The sequence below is a fragment of the Rhinichthys klamathensis genome, unplaced genomic scaffold (genome assembly GCF_029890125.1).
Source record: "Rhinichthys klamathensis goyatoka isolate OS25496 unplaced genomic scaffold, OSU_Roscu_1.1 h1tg000325l_1, whole genome shotgun sequence".
NCBI classification, from domain to species: domain Eukaryota; kingdom Metazoa; phylum Chordata; class Actinopteri; order Cypriniformes; family Leuciscidae; genus Rhinichthys; species Rhinichthys klamathensis.
The window spans coordinates 3,261,119-3,279,492 of NW_026606840.1; the positions used below are offsets into that span (position 1 = coordinate 3,261,119).

Sequence of the window (18,374 nt, forward strand, 5' to 3'; positions counted from 1 at the left end):
TAAATCGCTGAACCATTTCAATATTTTGCTGATGATCCTTCCTATTCTTTTGTTTTCTACCTGCGGTAACTATGAGTGAAACGTCACTTCAACATTGTGTATGAGATATTGCTACTTTGTGGAATAAAGGTGAATTGCACTTCAGTCATCAAAGATTCAATTCTTGTTGTGCAGAAAAAAAAAATTCCTTACACTGTTACACACCTCAGGTCTTTAGTAACTACCTTAATAACCATTGATAAGCATAGGAGTTTATTGAGGCAAAAGTCATAGTTAATATTTAGTTAATGGTAAGAATTTGACCCTAATCTAAAGTGGGACCTATATTCTTGCAATAGTGCAAAGTAAAACAAAACTTTCTTGATCACTCATACATAATTCACATCATAAGAATATAAACACGTATTTTTATTTATTTATAAATAAACACATTTTTGTATTATTATTTTTGTTTTATTAAAGTATACTGAACATAAAGTTGACAACTGGAGCTGTGTGAGTGCTTGGAAGAATAAATGCACAGGCTGGAAGTTCAGACAAATGCCTGAGGACAGGACTCAGTTGATTGCCAGCACTTTAGTAATGCCACAAACAGATTCCACAATCAGCTATGAAAACAAACACTCATGCATTTCCTCTAAAGATACATGTGATGTGTGGATAATGTACATGAAGGCAAGGCAATAATAAACCCCAAACCAATTGCAACTTAATTGTGTACGTCTAAATCCATATTAAAAGCATACACAGTTGCTTAGCAATAAGCATCCAGTTTGTGATAGAACAGCACATAATGGAGAGAGTAATCTTAACTGCAATGAAAAGCCAAGCAATGCAGCAGATACCTAACCGATGCCAGGTGTATGATACTGGAGCCCATTCAGGTGAAACATACAGGCAGAAATTACAGTTTTTATGGAGTTGAGGATTTATTTGATGACCTCTAGCTGAGGTTCCCAGGACCACACACAGGGAGAGATATTTCTTTAGCAGCGTAACATATTTCTGCTTATTGACATGTTCTGGCTACCACATAGTTTTTCTATGCATAACCAAATTTACGTTACTACTCATTTTTCTGTAAATTATTTGTTGTGCTGCGTTTTACTCATCGCTTATTTTTGTTTACATTGTATAAACATGCTAGCTGGGATGTCTGAAACTCTAGTCCTTTAAATTATAAGAACAAACCACTCATTTATTTACATGTCTGTACTTATTTTCGTTTCTAGTTCATTGGAATATACAAGCACCAGATGAAAACCTAATGTCAGCTACATGTTGAAATTTAAACCTCATCTTCATTCACCACTACGAACTAGGTAAGCAAGCCAAGGCAGAGGGGAAAATCAGGCTAGACATGGCTTCACCCCCAATCTCAAATACTCAAATCCACTGACGGGACGACTGTTTCTAGTTATTTCACGGTGATTCACTGTGAGTCCACACATGTTATTTTTATCAGGTCTCTCCTGGGATTGTGCAGCGGATGCAGATGGCTATGGTACAATCTGTTGCAAACCAGGGTACAGGGAAACCCTCGTTTTAGCTGGAAACAGATAAATGGTGCACAATTTTACAGCATAAAATCCATGGTAGCATGTCAGAATGCAATGTTAGAGAAGGAAGGGGTAATATAGTCCAGATGCAAAAGTGATGCAACTAGATCTGAAGAAAAGAGGCAGGGATGTGTGTGAATTTAGACAACGTCTATGCATGTACTGGGGTTAAAACACATGGGAACGAGGGCACCTGCTGTATGAATATGCTAGAAGACAAAAGATGTGCTGGATTTAGCTCCAGAGTTTGTTTCTGATCATTCCCATCTGATGGCTGAAGATTATTGTTCCATTATGGATCTACAGGGGCTTTCTATGGAATGAGAAACGGTGAAAAAAAGAAGAAAAAAAAATCACACACACACACTTTTGGCAGACAAAGATGCAAGGAATGGATGGAAGCAGAGGTGATTTATTATATTTACAGTGTCAAGCTGAAACAGAGGGCCGATATCAAGTGGAGTTGGGCCAATCACATTGCTCCTATTTACAAATCCATTGAGGTTAAAGTCCTAAAAGACCACTGATCTCCAAACTTAGAGGTCGTTCCACACACCACTTGCTCACTTAATACTGTTTTTACTTAAGGAGGCAGGTTGGATGTGACGTAAGTGGAATCCATTCATCCAAGTGTACATTGTCACTCATGTAACTCTCATGGAACTGCATACATTTAGCACCAGCTTTCAGCTGCTAATGGTCTATATCCAGGGTTTTCTCCTGTTAATATCATGCTGTATTTCCTTGTTCGGAGTCTTCGATGTTGCAGGTTACTTGCATGATGGTTTTAGATTGTCAACAAGCAATGCTTCCAGCACAAAAACGTTTCTTTGCCGGCTTGCACTGTCAGTTTGATATACTTTATCTGGAATGATAGGTGCATATATTTGGTAGTCACATGTGCAGTATTATTTCAATAAGATAGTCTAGCTTATAAATAACTTAACAATATATAATACAACTTTATACTTTATTTTACGGGACTTAACATGATACAAAAATATTGATCACAGTGGTTTTTTGTCTTTGCAGAGATTCGAAATGAATGCTATGAACAAGGGAGATTCAAAACATTTCATGGCAATAAATTATATAATCATTATCTGACAAAACAAAAACAAAAAAACAATTCAATTAAAACAATGAAAAAACATGGCTCCAGCCTTAGAAAATTTCTCTCAGTCCTTAATAGCTCACCCCATGCTTGATATGTGGGGTTAAATGTGGACATTTCTTGTCTCCCACTTACTCCACACTAGTCCACATGACTAGCACATGTGAGTCAGATAAGCAGCAGCCGAACATTAGCACTGCTCCAAATGCCAGCGTGTCCGTAAGCATTCAGCGCTACCTGCACTGTTGGTTGTATTTAGTTCAGTCTCCCCAAGTATGTGGGTATACAGTAACACAGTTTCTCACTGAAATACTCATTATCTTTACATCTCCTTTTCCTGGGGTCCAGGTTACATGGCGGCCAGACACAACTAACAATAAGAAAGGGAAAAAAATGGTATTACTATCTGATATTATCACTGTAGCATGCAAGCGCATCAGTAATATTTTGTAAAGGTTTTTAAATAATAAAAATCAACAACAGTCACAGAATTTACTTGAATTTTTTGATAAGGGTAATAAAACTGAAAAATAATAAAAGTATGAAATTGAAGCAAATATACAGTAAATCTTTGACAAAATAAAGGTAAACATAAAAATATAAACTTGTAAGACATTATGGAAAAATAAACATTCCTAAAACATTTCAATAACATTAACACTTTACAAAAAGGTTTCATTTACGTTAACAACATTAGTTAACATGAACTAACGATGAACAATACTTCTAAATAATTTAATCATTTTAATTAGTGTTAATTTCAACATTTAATAATACATTTTTAAAAATGATAATGCACTGTGAACTAACATAAAAAACAAACCATGAATACATATATATATATATATATATAAATGTCAAACTGATTACTAAAACCAAAAAGAAATGTAATGGCTGCCCTGTCATCATAATTCATATAACAAAGTGTGGCAGTTTCATGCAGGGCTGACTATTGTAATGAAAGGGCCTTAATTACCCATAATTCTGCAAAGTGTTTACTGTACATACATTAAATCCATCAACATGTTTGGTATTTGTGTGAATAGCATATGACACTTTGCATAAAACGATAACAACCTTTAATATTTAGCTTTACACGTGCTAACGTAATTAAACTTTAGTTAATCATGGATTTCACATAATTATGGACAAACACAAATGCTTTAAGGCCCCGATATACTTCAAGCGTAATTGAAGAAAGGTTTTGAAGGTTTCGAAATTACATCACACATAACTGATGTAATGTCATTTCGATTAAAATCAGGCCAAAAATAAGAGTTTGTTTCTGGAATTCAAGAACTTTACAGAAAAGTTTGCTTCGGTTGATAAACTCCTGTGAAATAAAATTGCTCCTGAGCAATTATATAATAGGTGGGTGTGGCTCTGAGCAGGGGCGTCATGCAAGCCAAAATTCTGGGGGGGGCACAATCTGAGACGTTGCAATTGTTTTCTGACGGGTGATATGGATCATGTTAGGAGGGGTCAGGGGGTTTCTCCCCCTGAAATTTTTTTAATTCTGGCTGCTAAACATACCATTTCAATGCAGTTTGGGAGGGACAGAAATACCTTAACGGAGCTAGCAGCAACCCTCCTCTATCTGAGGACTAAGTTAAAGTATCTATTTTGTAAGTTTATGTAAAAGACAGGTTGATGAAAGAACTGTAAGCTCAAATTCAAAAGCTTTTGAAGTCTACTTCATTAAAGCATGTTTACAAACACACTTACTGTACACTTAGGCCTACTACACATGATTTTAAAAACAGTACCATTGCAGTTTTTATGTTCCCTTTCGAGGGAACTCGCGATGCGTCACTTGACGCTTTGGGAACGCCCCCAGCGTGCATGCGTCTGAGCATCAATGTCAACTAGTCCAATGGAAAGAATGAGCGTCACGGGCGGGTGACGTCATGACCAGGAAGGGATAAAGGCTCACCCGGTGAAACGCGGCATTAGCTTCTGTGTCTCAGCAAGCGATCTGTGTCATTTTGTCTCTGTCTATTTACTGTTGTCTGTTGCGGAAAAGGATGGAAACTAAACAAGTGTACAAACAGTGTGCTTCTCCCTGCCCGCGTTATTTAACGTTATTTTAGCTTTGTGTCGTTTGTTTGGGAGTGGAGCATGCGGTCTCAGCCTTCGAGGGGGCTGAGTGCCAGCATTGTGAGATATTACCGCTTCGCATGCTCCGCTCTCGCCTGTCACTCTTTGATAAAGAGAGTGGGCAGGCTCGCGATCCACAGGGATCAGGACCCGCGTCTGCTGAGGCAGCGCGGAGAATGCATTCCTGGGGATCGCAAAAGGATCTTTCGGAGGGGTTGGAGACGGGTCCGAGGGCTCTTTCTCCTTCCTTACCCGAGAGATCCAGTGCTCTCTCCCCGGTGTCGGAAGCACGCTCTGCGGTTTCTTCTGCCCGGGGAGAGAGCCCTCCATTACTTTATTGCTCTTCCTCCGAGGAGGTTGATGCGATGAGTGTGGAGAGTGTAAGCACACACATGGGGGAAAGAGATTCACAATTTATTTCCCCAGCATATGATGAGCTGGTGGATGTTATGTCGCGGGCTGTAGAGAAATTAAATATTGAATGGCCATCTGAGAAGAAGGGCGCTCGTCCTAAAAGCAAATTAGATGAGCGCTTTTTATCTTCCACCACATTATCTCCACCACGAGGGCTTCCATTTTTTCCCGATTTGCACAATGAAATTTCTAAATCGTGGAATAAACCATACTCATCACGTCTTTTCAGCCCTCATGTTAACACTTATTCGAGAATAAGAGGGCTGAAAGAGTATGGTTATGAGGCGATGCCCCAGGCGGAAGAGAATTTAGCCAGTTATCTTTCCCCTGGTCCCGCATCGTCTCTGAAAGCCTCGGCTTTGCCCACTAGACCGCTTAAAGCCACTTCGGTGTTAGTGGGCAAAGCTTATACGGCAGCAGGTCAAGCTGGAGCATGTCTGCATACTATGGCAGTGCTCCAGGCTTATCAAGCTGACCTGCTGGGGGATCTGGATAGTAGTGAGGGAGTCAGTCATGACGATATTCGTGAACTTCGTCGGGCTACCGATCTTTCTCTCAGGGCTACTAAGGAGACCGCCAGAGCAATTGGGCGGTCTATGGCAGCCTTGGTAGCTACTGAGAGACATTTATGGTTAAATCTGTCTGAAATTAAAGAAAAAGATCGAGCTTTTTTATTAGATGCTCCGCTTGAACCTTCTGGTCTCTTCGGCGACGCAGTCCACGCGGTCGTCGAGAGATTTCAGGAGTCAAAGAAACAAGCGGACGTTTTTAAAAAGTGTATCCCTCGCCGGGTCCAGCCCCCTGGGACTGCTGGGCGTGAGCAGCCCCAGCCGTCGAGCTCATCATATCGTGTGCATCAGAAAGAGAGTGTTGCGTCTCGTGCACCTCCACGTAGAGACTGGAGACGGACGCAACCCTCTCAACCGAAGTCTTCTAAGTCGAAGCCGGATCTGAGGACCGTTCTTCAGGCGAAGAAGACTTCGGTAAAAAAAAAAAAAAAAAAAAGGTCCTGATGTTCATGCATCAGGCCTGTGAGGACAGCCCCGACCGAAGTGGAGCGGTGTACACCTCATTATACGGTGCCCGTTCCATTTCGGGGTCCTCACGAGACCGTTCTGCCAACCCTGCCACCCTTGGTGCTTCAGGGCGCAGCGGTCTCCAGCGAGTCGCTGATGCTATGCTGCGGCACAGCATCGGTTTCGCGCCCTCTGAGGGGGGCCTTAGAGCGGCCAGTTCAGGTAGTTCCTGCCATTATGTTTCAGGCTCCGGAATTGGCTGTCTCGATAACACCAGAGACCAGCCTCGAGAGGCTGGTTCCCTTAGTAAATTTTCTGGCAGCGTGGAAGCTTCTGCCGAAGATTTCTCATTGGGTCCTGCAGATTGTAGAGAAAGGATACAGAATCCAGTTTGGTTCTCGTCCTCCTCGTTACAACGGGGTGCTGCCCACAGTGGTGCATCCCGAGCAGGCTCTGGTAATGGAGCAAGAGGTAAAGGCCCTGTTAGCAAAGGAAGCTATAGAACAGGTGTACTCACCCGACAGAGAGTCGGGTTTTTACAGCCGTTATTTCATTGTTCCAAAAAAGGATGGGGGGTTGCGTCCCATTTTAGATCTTCGTCTGTTGAATCGTTCAGTACAGAAACTCAAGTTCAAGATGCTGACACTCAAACAGATCGTGACTCAAATCAGATCCGAGGACTGGTTTGTCACGATAGATCTGAAGGACGCCTACTTCCATATCTCCATCCTCCCTCAGCACAGGAAGTTCCTAAGGTTTTCTTTCGGGGGCAAAGAATACCAATATCGGGTTCTTCCTTTCGGTCTAGCTTTATCACCCCGCACGTTCACGAAATGCGTGGATGCAGCTCTAGCCCCTCTCAGGCTTCAGGGCATACGTATTCTGAACTACATCGACGACTGGCTGATTCTGGCGGAATCAGAGCAGTTGGCGGTTCGGCACCGAGGTGTCGTTCTCGCCCATATGCAGATGTTGGGGTTGAACATCTGGATTCTTGGCTCAACGCCAAGAAGAGTGTTCTTTCTCCAGTACAGAGAACCACTTTCCTTGGTGTGGTATGGGATTCAGTGACGATGCGGGCCACTCTATCGCCCGTTCGTGTAGCTGCTATCCTGACAGCCACCAAAGAGCTAAAGCTAGGCCAGTCACGCACTGTGAAACAGTTCGAGAGACTGTTGGGTCTCTTGGCGGCAGCGTCCAACGTGATTCCTTTTGGCCTGCTGTACATGAGACCTTTACAGTGGTGGCTAAGGACCAGAGGGTTCTCCCCGAGGGGAAACCCACTTCGTATGATCAAGGTCACGCGGCGGTGCCTTCGTGCCTTAATTATATGGAGGAAACATTGGTTCTTAACCCAGGGTCCGGTATTGGGAGCTCTTTGCCATCGTGTTACGATCTCGACAGATGCTTCCCTCACCGGCTGGGGAGCGGTAATGGAAGGCCGCTCGGTTCAGGGTCTGTGGAAAAGTCATCATCTTTCGTGGCACATCAATTGCCTGGAGATGATGGCTGTCTTCAATGCGTTGAGACAGTTTCTCCCAGACCTGAGGGGCCATCATGTGCTTGTACGAACAGACAACACATCAGTGGTCTCTTATCTGAACCGTCAGGGGGGTCTGCGGTCGCGTCCGCTCTGCAAACTGGCGCACCAGATCCTCCTGTGGTCTCTGGGGAAGGTACTCTCCCTGAGGGCAGTGTATATTCCTGGGGACCAGAATGTGGGGGCAGACATCCTGTCGAGGCAGGAGCTGAGGCCAGGGGACTGGAGACTCCACCCCGAGGCGGTGGAGAAAATTTGGGAGTTTTACGGCCAAGCAGAGGTGGATCTGTTTGCGTCTCAGCACACGACGCACTGTCCACTTTGGTTCTCCCTTACTCACCCAGCCCCCCTGGGGCTGGATGCTATGGTGCAGACGTGGCCGAGGCTACGTCTGTACGCATTTCCCCCTGTTGCTCTGCTCCCAGGAGTTCTGGAACGAGTCCGCCAGTACGGAATAAGCCTACTGCTTGTAGCACCACGCTGGCCGAGTCGGATCTGGTTTGCGGACCTGATCCATCTCTTAGACGGTCCTCCCTTGGAGATCCCGATCAGGAGAGACCTTCTGTCTCAGGCCGGGGGCACAATATTTCACCCTCGACCAGAGATTTGGAACCTGTGGGTTTGGCCTCTGAGGGGGCCCAACTCATAGAGAGTGGTCTCTCAGCTGAGGCTGCTGAGACCATCCTAAGCTCCAGAGCTCCAGCTACTAGGAAACTATATGCGCTGAAATGGAAAGTTTTTTTTGTATGGTGTCACCGACATCAGTGGGATCCGGTTAACTGTTCTGTGAACACAGTACTCGAGTTCTTGCAGGAGCGCTTTACGTCAGCTTTATGTCCTTCCACACTTAAGGTTTACGTGGCGGCCATTGCGGCTTACCACGCCCTGGTTGGGGGTACATCGTTGGGTCGAGACCCCCTGATTACACGTTTCCTTCGTGGCACATTGAGGCTGAGGCCTGCAACTCGCACTAGGGTGCCAGCTTGGGATTTGGCAATAGTACTAGAAGGCCTGTCTAGGGCTCCATTCGAGCCCTTAGATTCGGTTTCAGAGAAATTTCTTACCCTTAAGACTATCTTTCTGCTAGCTATTTCGTCCCTTAAGAGAGTTGGAGACCTTCAGGCCCTTTCGGTTTCCCCCACTTGCCTTGAGTTTGCACTGGGGATGGTCAAGGCATTCTTATATCCAAAACAGGGATACGTCCCTAAGGTGCCGACCTTGATTCCGAGGCCTATCGTGCTGCAGGCTTTCTGTCCTCCTCCTTTTACATCTGCGGACCAGGAAAGGCTGAACCTCTTGTGTCCAGTGCGAGCACTGGATACTTATGTTCATCGGACATCTTCTATGAGGAAGTCCGACCAGTTATTTATTTGCTTTGGATCACCTAAGAAGGGTCTTCCTGCTTCTAAACAGACGGTTAGTAAGTGGATAGTCGAGGCTATTTCACTTGCATACGAGTACTCTGACCATCCGTGTCCCTTGGTGGTCAGAGCTCACTCAACGAGGGGTATGGCGGCCTCTAAAGCCTTGTTATTTGGGGTTTCCCTCCAAGACGTTTGTGATGCGGCAGGCTGGTCCTCACCGCTCACATTCGTCAGGTTTTACAGTTTGGACCTGGATGCTGCCCCAGGTTCTCAGGTGCTTAGTGCTTAGTTCCAACAGACTGACACTCAGGTACTTGGAATTCTGGCGTTTTGGGTATTCTCGTTCCCAAAGCGTCAAGTGACGCATCGCGAGTTCCCTCGAAAGGGAACGTCTCAGGTTACTACTGTAACCATAGTTCCCTGAGAAAGGGAACGAGACGATGCGTCACCCTGCCATACTTCCTGCTTCCCTGTGATCGGCTTGCTTCGACTTTTTGAAGCTAATGCCGCGTTTCACCGGGTGAGCCTTTATCCCTTCCTGGTCATGACGTCACCCGCCCGTGACGCTCATTCTTTCCATTGGACTAGTTGACATTGATGCTCAGACGCATGCACGCTGGGGGCGTTCCCAAAGCGTCAAGTGACGCATCGTCTCGTTCCCTTTCTCAGGGAACTATGGTTACAGTAGTAACCTGAGACGTTATGTTTAAACTGGTATGTGACCTAAGAACGATCTTACATTAAAGGTAGCCTACATAAAGGTGCTGAGGTCTGACTATTTTAATATTAATATGTGATGAAGGACTTTGAAAGAAGTTTGACAGATTTCAGTGCTGAATAAGGTTAACACTACCCCGTTTATTTGAAAATGGTTAATATTTGACAGAAATGTAAAAAAGTAATCAAATCAAATGCAATATGTATAGCGATCTGTATAACAGTATTAATAATGTAATAATCTGTAGGGATTTGGGGGGTAGTCCTACTATGATATTAGACTACATTAAAAGATAATGAATTTCAAACCTGAACCAAACATATTTTTTAATTCAAAGATCAAAGTCTGTCATTAGTCTTTAGTCTGCCAAAAAAAAAAACCCATTAAAATCATGAACTCAAATGTCATTGTGAAAAAAAAAATGTGTTACTGTTGTAACAGTGTGTAGGCTAAATCAGACCTTTCAGGCTATAGCCTAACGCTAATAAGCCTCATGACAAAATTATTATTACAACTAAATTGTCGGTCATTAAATAGGAAAACTAAATAATTTTGTAGATGATTTTCTTTGTGTAGGCCTAACCCGACATCAGACATTATAAGGCCCGGACGAAGTTTTTTTTTGCACACAGTGACGCGACCAATCAATCACTCCTTTAATGCTGCGTTCACACCAGACGCGAATAGCGCGTCAAATTCGCGCCTACCACGTCTAGTTATAGCCTACGCGTGAACACTTTGAATCCATTCGCGCGTCAAGAGCAAATGACGCGCGTAAAAAAACTAAAGTTTAGACTGGCTGCCTGCACATTCACTGTCCTCGCGGCTGCGGCTGCTGCAATTGGAAGGGGCTGGTTGCAGGACGACTCAACTTCCACGGACAGTTTTTAATATTTTAGTATAATTTTCGGGACAATTAAGGCCGGTTTCGGGATTCCGGACAACAGCTTAGATTTCGGGACTGTCCCGAATTTTTCGGGACTTCTGGTCACCCTAGGGAGGAAAAATCTGAGGGGGCACGTGCCCCCTCACTTTGAATGGGCATGACGCCACTGGCTCTGAGGCTCCCCCTTCTTTGAAGTGGAAATATTCTCTAGTTCAACTTCATTTCTTCTGTTCAGTCCGTCGAGGTCAGACGCAAGTAAAAACATCAACACACTGGACAGCTGCTTTTATAGTAAAAATTCTAATTGAAAGCAACAATTTTCAGATTTTTCATGTTTATTCCTGTAAAGCTGCCTACTTCAAAGTAATATATTCTATAAAGTGGCATATAAATAAATGTGACGTGACTGCAAAACATATGCACACATAGCTATAATCAGATGCTCTCTTATCTGCTGTCATTTTTGTTGTGGAAAGTGAGCAGCACATATTTACACATTTACATATTTACATATGCATCGGAATGTTCGGTAACAGTATATTGCAGTAAAGATTTTTCAAACTTCTTTTTACCCCTAAGCGAAGAACAGAAAAGAACTTTGCCGTGAGTTTATTTGGGCCTTTAGGGAGAACCAGCAACACAGCAACATGGGCTCAACCAATGGTACAAGTTTGGGGTCCAATGCCAGATTGATATGACATCTCTGTCAGTATCTGAAAAGTCATTTTACATTTGATAAATAACAGAAACCTTTTCTCACCTGCATGTGGCTGGGTGGAACCGACTCCCTTTTAAGAAGCACTTGTTAGGAGACTCTGTGCATTCACACACACATTTGGTGCGGTTGAGAGGATGACTCCTAGGACACACCTTGGCGCAGGTACACTGGCAGGTGTCCTTGTTGAAGCTCTGATGAGACCCGCAGGAGGCGGGCTGCGCTTTACACGCACACTGACAGGTGTTCTTGTCCAGGTAGTGCAGTGGTCCACAGTCTGCCGTTCTCAGCTCTTTTCGGCATACACACAGACAGGTCTCCTCATCCAGCTCTTTGTCCGGGCCACAAAAGTCCTGCTCAATGTCTGCAGATGGAGAGAAGAGAAAGAGAAGTTCTATCATGACAGCTCTATGAAGATATGACAGTGTTAATGTATTTGTTCTTGGCGAAATAGATCTGCTACACTGCTGCTACTGATATTACTGATGCTGTTGAGTATTGCTGTTTTTGTAGGTTATTGCTGCTGCTGCTGCTGCTGCTGCTGCTGCAGCGCAAGTACAGGAACTTGCTACTGCCAATACATACACTGATATGCAGCTGTTGAGCAAGTAAGACGTGACATACTGCTTCAGTACAAATAGGATATATAGCAGATCTATACAGGAAGTGGGGAAGGTGGAGGGTTGCAGAGGAACTCTGAAAGTGCACTGCAAACTGCTAAAGTGCATGCTAACTATTTAAATGTTGAGAAGCAAGTTCATTGGCTGCTGATGCAACATGGACCAATCAACTTGTGCCATGTAGATAACAATGTAAATATCATCAGTTATGTTAAAGACCCATGAGTCTGCGCCAGCTAGAGTTTCATGACAGAGTTTCTTATTTTACATTACAACTTATTTTTACATTTCTGAGGAAATCTTTGGTCAATGCTATGGAATGCCCGGCCAATTCCCAGAGTGTTACGCAAGTAAAGAACAATGTCCAGCATGCACATTTGTCAGACATGATAAACTGTTTAGAAATACAGTGTTTCTACCCAGCATTCCTCATGCTACCCCCAAAGGCATAAACAGATGGTTTTTCTTTACAACTCGATGAAAACAAATTCAGTGGCTAATTCAACTCTGCCGCACTATATTGCTTTCTTTGTTTCGAAGTACCCAAAATGGCCTAAAAACTCGACTGACGAGAGAGAGTGAATTCCTATCACTGGTGTTTGTGATTGCTAATGATTAAACACATAGTGGCCACATTACGAAGAATCAACCTTAAGTGGAAAGAGTTTATAAAGTGCCTAATAAACTTTTTGTTAGCATGTTGTTGCTCCTCATGTGCAGGGAATCTTGCAAATGGACCAAATGTTATGTAATTTAAACCAGAATGATTTAAACATTTAGGGGCCAGATTTACTAAACAGGGCAAATTAGCATGAGAGCACAATTACAAAAAAAGTGCCGATGGGAATGGAAAGTTCTGCGTGTGATCTACTGACGTCGTGCAAATTAAAGAACACAGACGCAGCCGGATCATTTCCATAATGACCAACACAATCTACCAACAGCAGTGCATATTAGTGTCTGGTTTAAGACATGCTTTTTTGGGCATTAAATAATGTTGCACATATCAGTAAATTGACGAGGGCAAACCTTAGTAAATCACCTTGCATGATTCAATTAAATACTCTCCCCCCATAAATATTGCGTCTGAAAGGGAAACTTCTACAAATGCATATGCAATAAGGTCAGTCGCAAAAATAACACTGCGTGTCTTAAGTAAATCCTGACAGTAGTTTTTTTTTTTAACACCAAGAGGTAATCATGGCATGTCAATGGTATTTTTAGTGTGGTTTGCAGTTGCCATTTTAAGACATATCTCTTGGGAAACTGTTAGTTACGGTAAATAAAAACGATTTGGTTTTCACTGGAAAGGTACCATGCTGGTCTGGTTTTGTTGCAGTGACCACATTTTAAAAAACTTTCACAACACAGGGGGATTTTTTTTTTTTATGTCACTCTGGATTAAACTCACATATGATTTCATAGAATGTATTCCCTTTGAGAGATATGGGGTTTACCTCATTTACCATACTTGAGATTCAAGTCTGCTTTTGTATTGGTTAAAATAGCACGGAGAGCACATTTTTGCAGGTGTTGGATTTAGACAGTTGTTCTGAAACACTTTCAGGGTATTATGAGGTTGGCTAAATGAGGTTGGATATATAATTTGGTTTATTGGACTTGAGCAGCACAGATGCAATCAGTGCAAGATAATGTTTGTGCAACTGCTTTGACGTGACACTCGTTTTGTCTGGACCTATTAATGCATTCAAAAATATATACAACAACACATCATAGTAATTACCTGAATACACCTCTCGTATGATGTATGTATGACTTGTTTTTTTGTTTTGTTTCAGAATTTAAAAAAAAAATTGGGGGGGGAGGGGGTGGGTCAAAAAGTAAAAAGAAATGTCAAGGTGATAAAACTAGTCCTGCTAACACAAAAAAAGGAAGAAGAAGAAGAAGAAAAAACAATGGAACATGGCAATGTTAGATATTGATATAAAATGTCATGCGGTACACTACACCCTCCATGATAATTCATAAGAAAGAAAGAAAGAAAGAAAGAAAGAAAGAAAGAAAGAAAGAAAGAAAGAAAGAAAGAAAGAAAGAAAGAAAGAAAGAAAGAAAGAAAGAAAGAAAGAAAGAAAGAAAGAAAATGTTTTACCCTCAACAAATGCATTTAAAATGTTTTTGAAAATAATGCTTAAGATTTGTAATCAAGTGTAAGGAAAACATATCATTACTTTTTTACTTAACAGTTTCAACAAATATTGTTTTATGGTGGTTTCAGATGATTTTGAAAAACTTATTACCAGAGAATATTTCTAAGAACTTACGTGTGTACTCGATTTATTTCATTTTCCTTATCTTGGATGCTTGTTTATTCATGAATGACACTTTAACACTCAAGAAAAGAAGAAAAAAATAATTAACCACACAAATAAATATGTAACTGTACATATGCAAAAGAAAAATATTGTATTCTCACAAGCAGCAAACACAATCCAGCCAAAGTTGCACGCTCTGACAGCAATCAGTGTTTTTGCAGTGTTGCTCAGTGCTGGTCAAGCCACACAACTGCTCTCAAAGAATTTCAGCTATGTTTATCTGCCTCAAACGACATACAGAACAGACTTGGGGAGGAGATGGAAGAGAGAGAGAGAGAGAGAGAGAGAGAGAGAGAGAGAGAGAGAGAGAGAGAGAGAGAGAGAGAGAGAGAGAGAGAGAGAGAGAGAGAGAGAGAGAGAGAGAGAGAGAGAGAGAGAGAGAGAGAGAGTACTGCAGACAAAATGACCCCTACACTGTACATCAGTAGCATCAGTCCCTCTTACGTAACCTGCCACTGCAGCTGAGGAAGATCTTGCTACCTTTGAAGTGAGCATTTATATGTTAGAACATATGAAATTACACTGCTGGAAAGAGGTAAATCTGTAGTAGTAGTTAAAGTAATCTGACCTGCAAGATAATGTGCTAGCAGGGTGTACTATAAAGCTTTTCTGTCAAGGACTGAGCCAAGTACTGTAAAAGGTGATGTGGGATATTTCCATGAAGCAAGCAAAAATAATAACAATCCCGACACATTCCTCTTAGAGTGTCTGCTTTAGCAAAGATTAATTTCATCTGTGTTTCCCCCCAACCGCTACAGAGGAGCTGAATGCAAATCTATTATTCCACTTCACTATGACAGTCAACAAAATTGGCCAGCATACTAGCATTATAACCATCTACACCAAATCAACCTGCCTTTTCAAATTTAATATAGTGCCCCAATATGTGTGCAGAAGTTTGCACTCACGCATGCAGTACATATGTGTCTTTTTCGGAAACTGCTATCTGCTCCTCTTGAGACTCAAGACTACATGTTAGCCTTAGGGCCTTCTGACTGCATAGCTTATAATGCTGTGTGCATAAACCAACAGACTGCTATATCCACCTCAGGTTTGACCATGGTAGTAACCAAGCATGTTACTACCATTGCACTGAACCTGAATTACGTCATGCACCACTTGAACCATAAGTCTGGTTTGAGATTGATTATAAGGGTGAGAATGAGATGTAATTCCTTTTTTAATGAGCACACTTTTCTATGGATGTTTTTGTTATAGGTTTAAATTATGGGCAGTTTTCCCTTCTACAGAAACTCAATGTTTTTGTAGCCCTTGTTTTGTTGACACATAGACAAGGGTGTTGATTGCTGAGTGTTGCTTTTTTGGCAACAATTTAGAGTTTATTCTGTGATTGTGATCTGCCATAATGACAAACTATTTCCTATATTACAGAATAGCACTGGTACCACCCATTCCAACTGTATATTCATTCATTTGTTCGTTCGTTCGTTCATTTTTTTGTTTGAATTAATAAATTAATACATTACATATAAAGACATACATACACATTATATATATATATATATATATATATATATATATATATATATTTATATAAATGAATGAATACTTTGAATAATTAATTCATTAATTCATTAAAGTTACTGCATAAAAGTCCAAAGAAATGTGATAAATGAGTCGGTTTGGTATACTTGGGACTTGCCCAATACAAATATGTTTTGCTCAGCAAGAAAAAAAACATTTGAGGGAACTCTGATTACATAAGTAAAATTTGTCACAACATACTTGCATGCTTCAAATAATTTCAGTGCAAGTCATGACATTTGAGAATACAGACATAAATCTACAGTATGATAATTCCTGAAACTTTTTATTTTGTTTGTAAATGGATATGCACTCACCAGCAACTATATTAGTTACACCTTTCTATACTGGGTTGCTATACCCATGTTTGCCTTCAGAACTGCTTTAATTCATCATAGCATTCAACAAGGAGCTGGAAACATTCCTCAGAGAATTTGGTCCACATTGACATGATAGTATCACGCAGTTGCTGCAGATTTGTCGGCTGCATATCCATGATCCAAATCTCCCGTTCCCGTTGAGTCTCGTCCCGTTGAGATCGGGTGACTGTAGAGGCCATTTGACTAGTGAACTCATATCACGTTCAATGAAACAGTTTGCGATGATTTGTGCTTTGTGGCATGGTGCATTATCCTGCTGGAAGTAACCATCAGATGTGCACTGTGGTCACTAAAGTGATAGACATGGTCAGTAACAATACTCAATTGCTACTAAGGGGCCGCTCAAAGTGTAAAAGAAAAGAAAGTAGCCCCCACACCATTACACCACCAGCATGAACCGTTGATGCAAGGCAGGATGTATCCATGCTTTGAAGTTGTTTACACCAAATTCTGACCCTACCATCTGAATGTCGCATCAGAAATCAAGACTCAGGCAACACTTTTCCAATCTTCCATTGTCCAATTTTGGTGAGCCTCTGCGAATAGTTCTTAGTTGACAGGAGTGGCACCTGGTGTGATGATCTGATGTAGCCCATCTGCTTCAAGGTTCGATGTGATGTGCATTCAGAGATGCTCTTCTGCAAACCTCAGTTGTAACAAGTGGTTATTTGAGTTACTGTTGCCTTTCTATCAGCTTAAACCAGTGTGGCCATTCTCCTCTGACCTGATCTGAAGGCATTTTCGCCCATGCACAGAACTGGTACTCGCTGAATATTTTCTCTTTTTCAGACCATTATATGTAAACTCTAGAGATAGTTGTGCATGAAAATCTCAGTAGATTAGCAGTTTCTGAAATATCGGTACTCATACCAGCCCATCTGGCACCAACAACTATGCAACGTTCAAAGTAACTTAAATCACCTTTCTTCCCCATTCTGATGCTCACTTTGAACTTCAGGAGATCGTCTTGACCATGAAATGCATTGATTTGCTGCCATGTGACTGGCTGTAGAGGCGATAGGGTGCTATGCGGCAAAAAGTCAATAATAATACTCTAAAGAAGAGAAGTTCTGTCATCAGTTCTGTCTCTTTTTGGGTCCCTCTTTCAGTGAGTTTGTTTCTTTTTCATACAGTCGCATGTAGACACACATGAAAAACACAGCATTGTAAGGCTGTGAACGTGCATTAGCACTTACCAGAATGCGGTTTTGAAAGAAGGGTGTCGGGCACCGGCTCACATCTGCATAAGCGATTACTCCAGCTGTGATTTTTTGGGCATGTTTTATTTGCCACATGACATCTGTGGAGGAAATAAGTGATTAGCAAGGAGACAGACGGTAGCGTGGGATTTATAATAAAAAAAAAATCCACAATAAAAGGCAAAATAATAGTTTTAATTCAAATTGCGCTGACTCGCATAAACACACACACAAAAAAATAGATGTTGACCTAACTATTATAACTCAGAAACTGATATTTCATCGAGACATCTCTTTTGATCACAGGGTGTGTGTGTAAACCTTGCTGCAAATTAGCCTGTTTGCTTTAGTTGATTCAATAGTAACTTTCAAAGAGGACATGAAAGATGACCTCACTGTCTACAAATATATTTCATTCAGATCACTCACTTCACTTCATTTCTCAACTAAACACACCTCAAATGAACTTTCCTTTTCTGAAGAAAAAAACAAAACAACAACAAAAAAATATATATATTTTATACTGAATTCTTGGTTTGGCATGACTCTGGCAGTCTATCAACAGGATGGAAGAGTCAGAGCTATTTAAGACAGAAGGAAGGAGGGAGTGATGCTATCAGAGTCTCTTGCTGTCCTGCTAACCAGAAGCACATGGAGTAGTTGGCATGGAGGTTGAATGAAGTAGAAGCATACTACAATCCTTTAAATCATGAACAGAACTGGTCAGATTCTTTCAAATAGCTTATTCAGATGCCACAATACTGCAATATGCAGAACCTGATTCCACGAAGTGCAACGTGTTCCTGGATCATCATCTTTGTTGATCCAACATTCCAATCCACCAATCAGATTTGAAGGACAAGTTTACATGTTA

The 18,374-nt window shown here is 41.8% G+C and overlaps 1 protein-coding gene across 1 annotated transcript in view; it reads right to left on the bottom strand.

Annotated features, from left to right (window-relative positions):
• Positions 1–2,462: 2,462 nt before the first annotated feature.
• The window catches only part of vegfc (vascular endothelial growth factor c), a 48,007-nt gene continuing 32,095 nt past the window's right edge, over positions 2,463–18,374 (bottom strand). The window contains exons 5-7 of the mRNA XM_056271816.1: positions 17,498–17,601; positions 11,469–11,787; positions 2,463–3,043 (exon numbers count right to left, since the gene is read on the bottom strand). Of these exons, the coding sequence (XP_056127791.1) occupies positions 2,929–3,043; positions 11,469–11,787; positions 17,498–17,601 (538 nt within the window). The 3' untranslated portion in view covers positions 2,463–2,928. The remainder of the gene's footprint in view (positions 3,044–11,468; positions 11,788–17,497; positions 17,602–18,374) is intronic.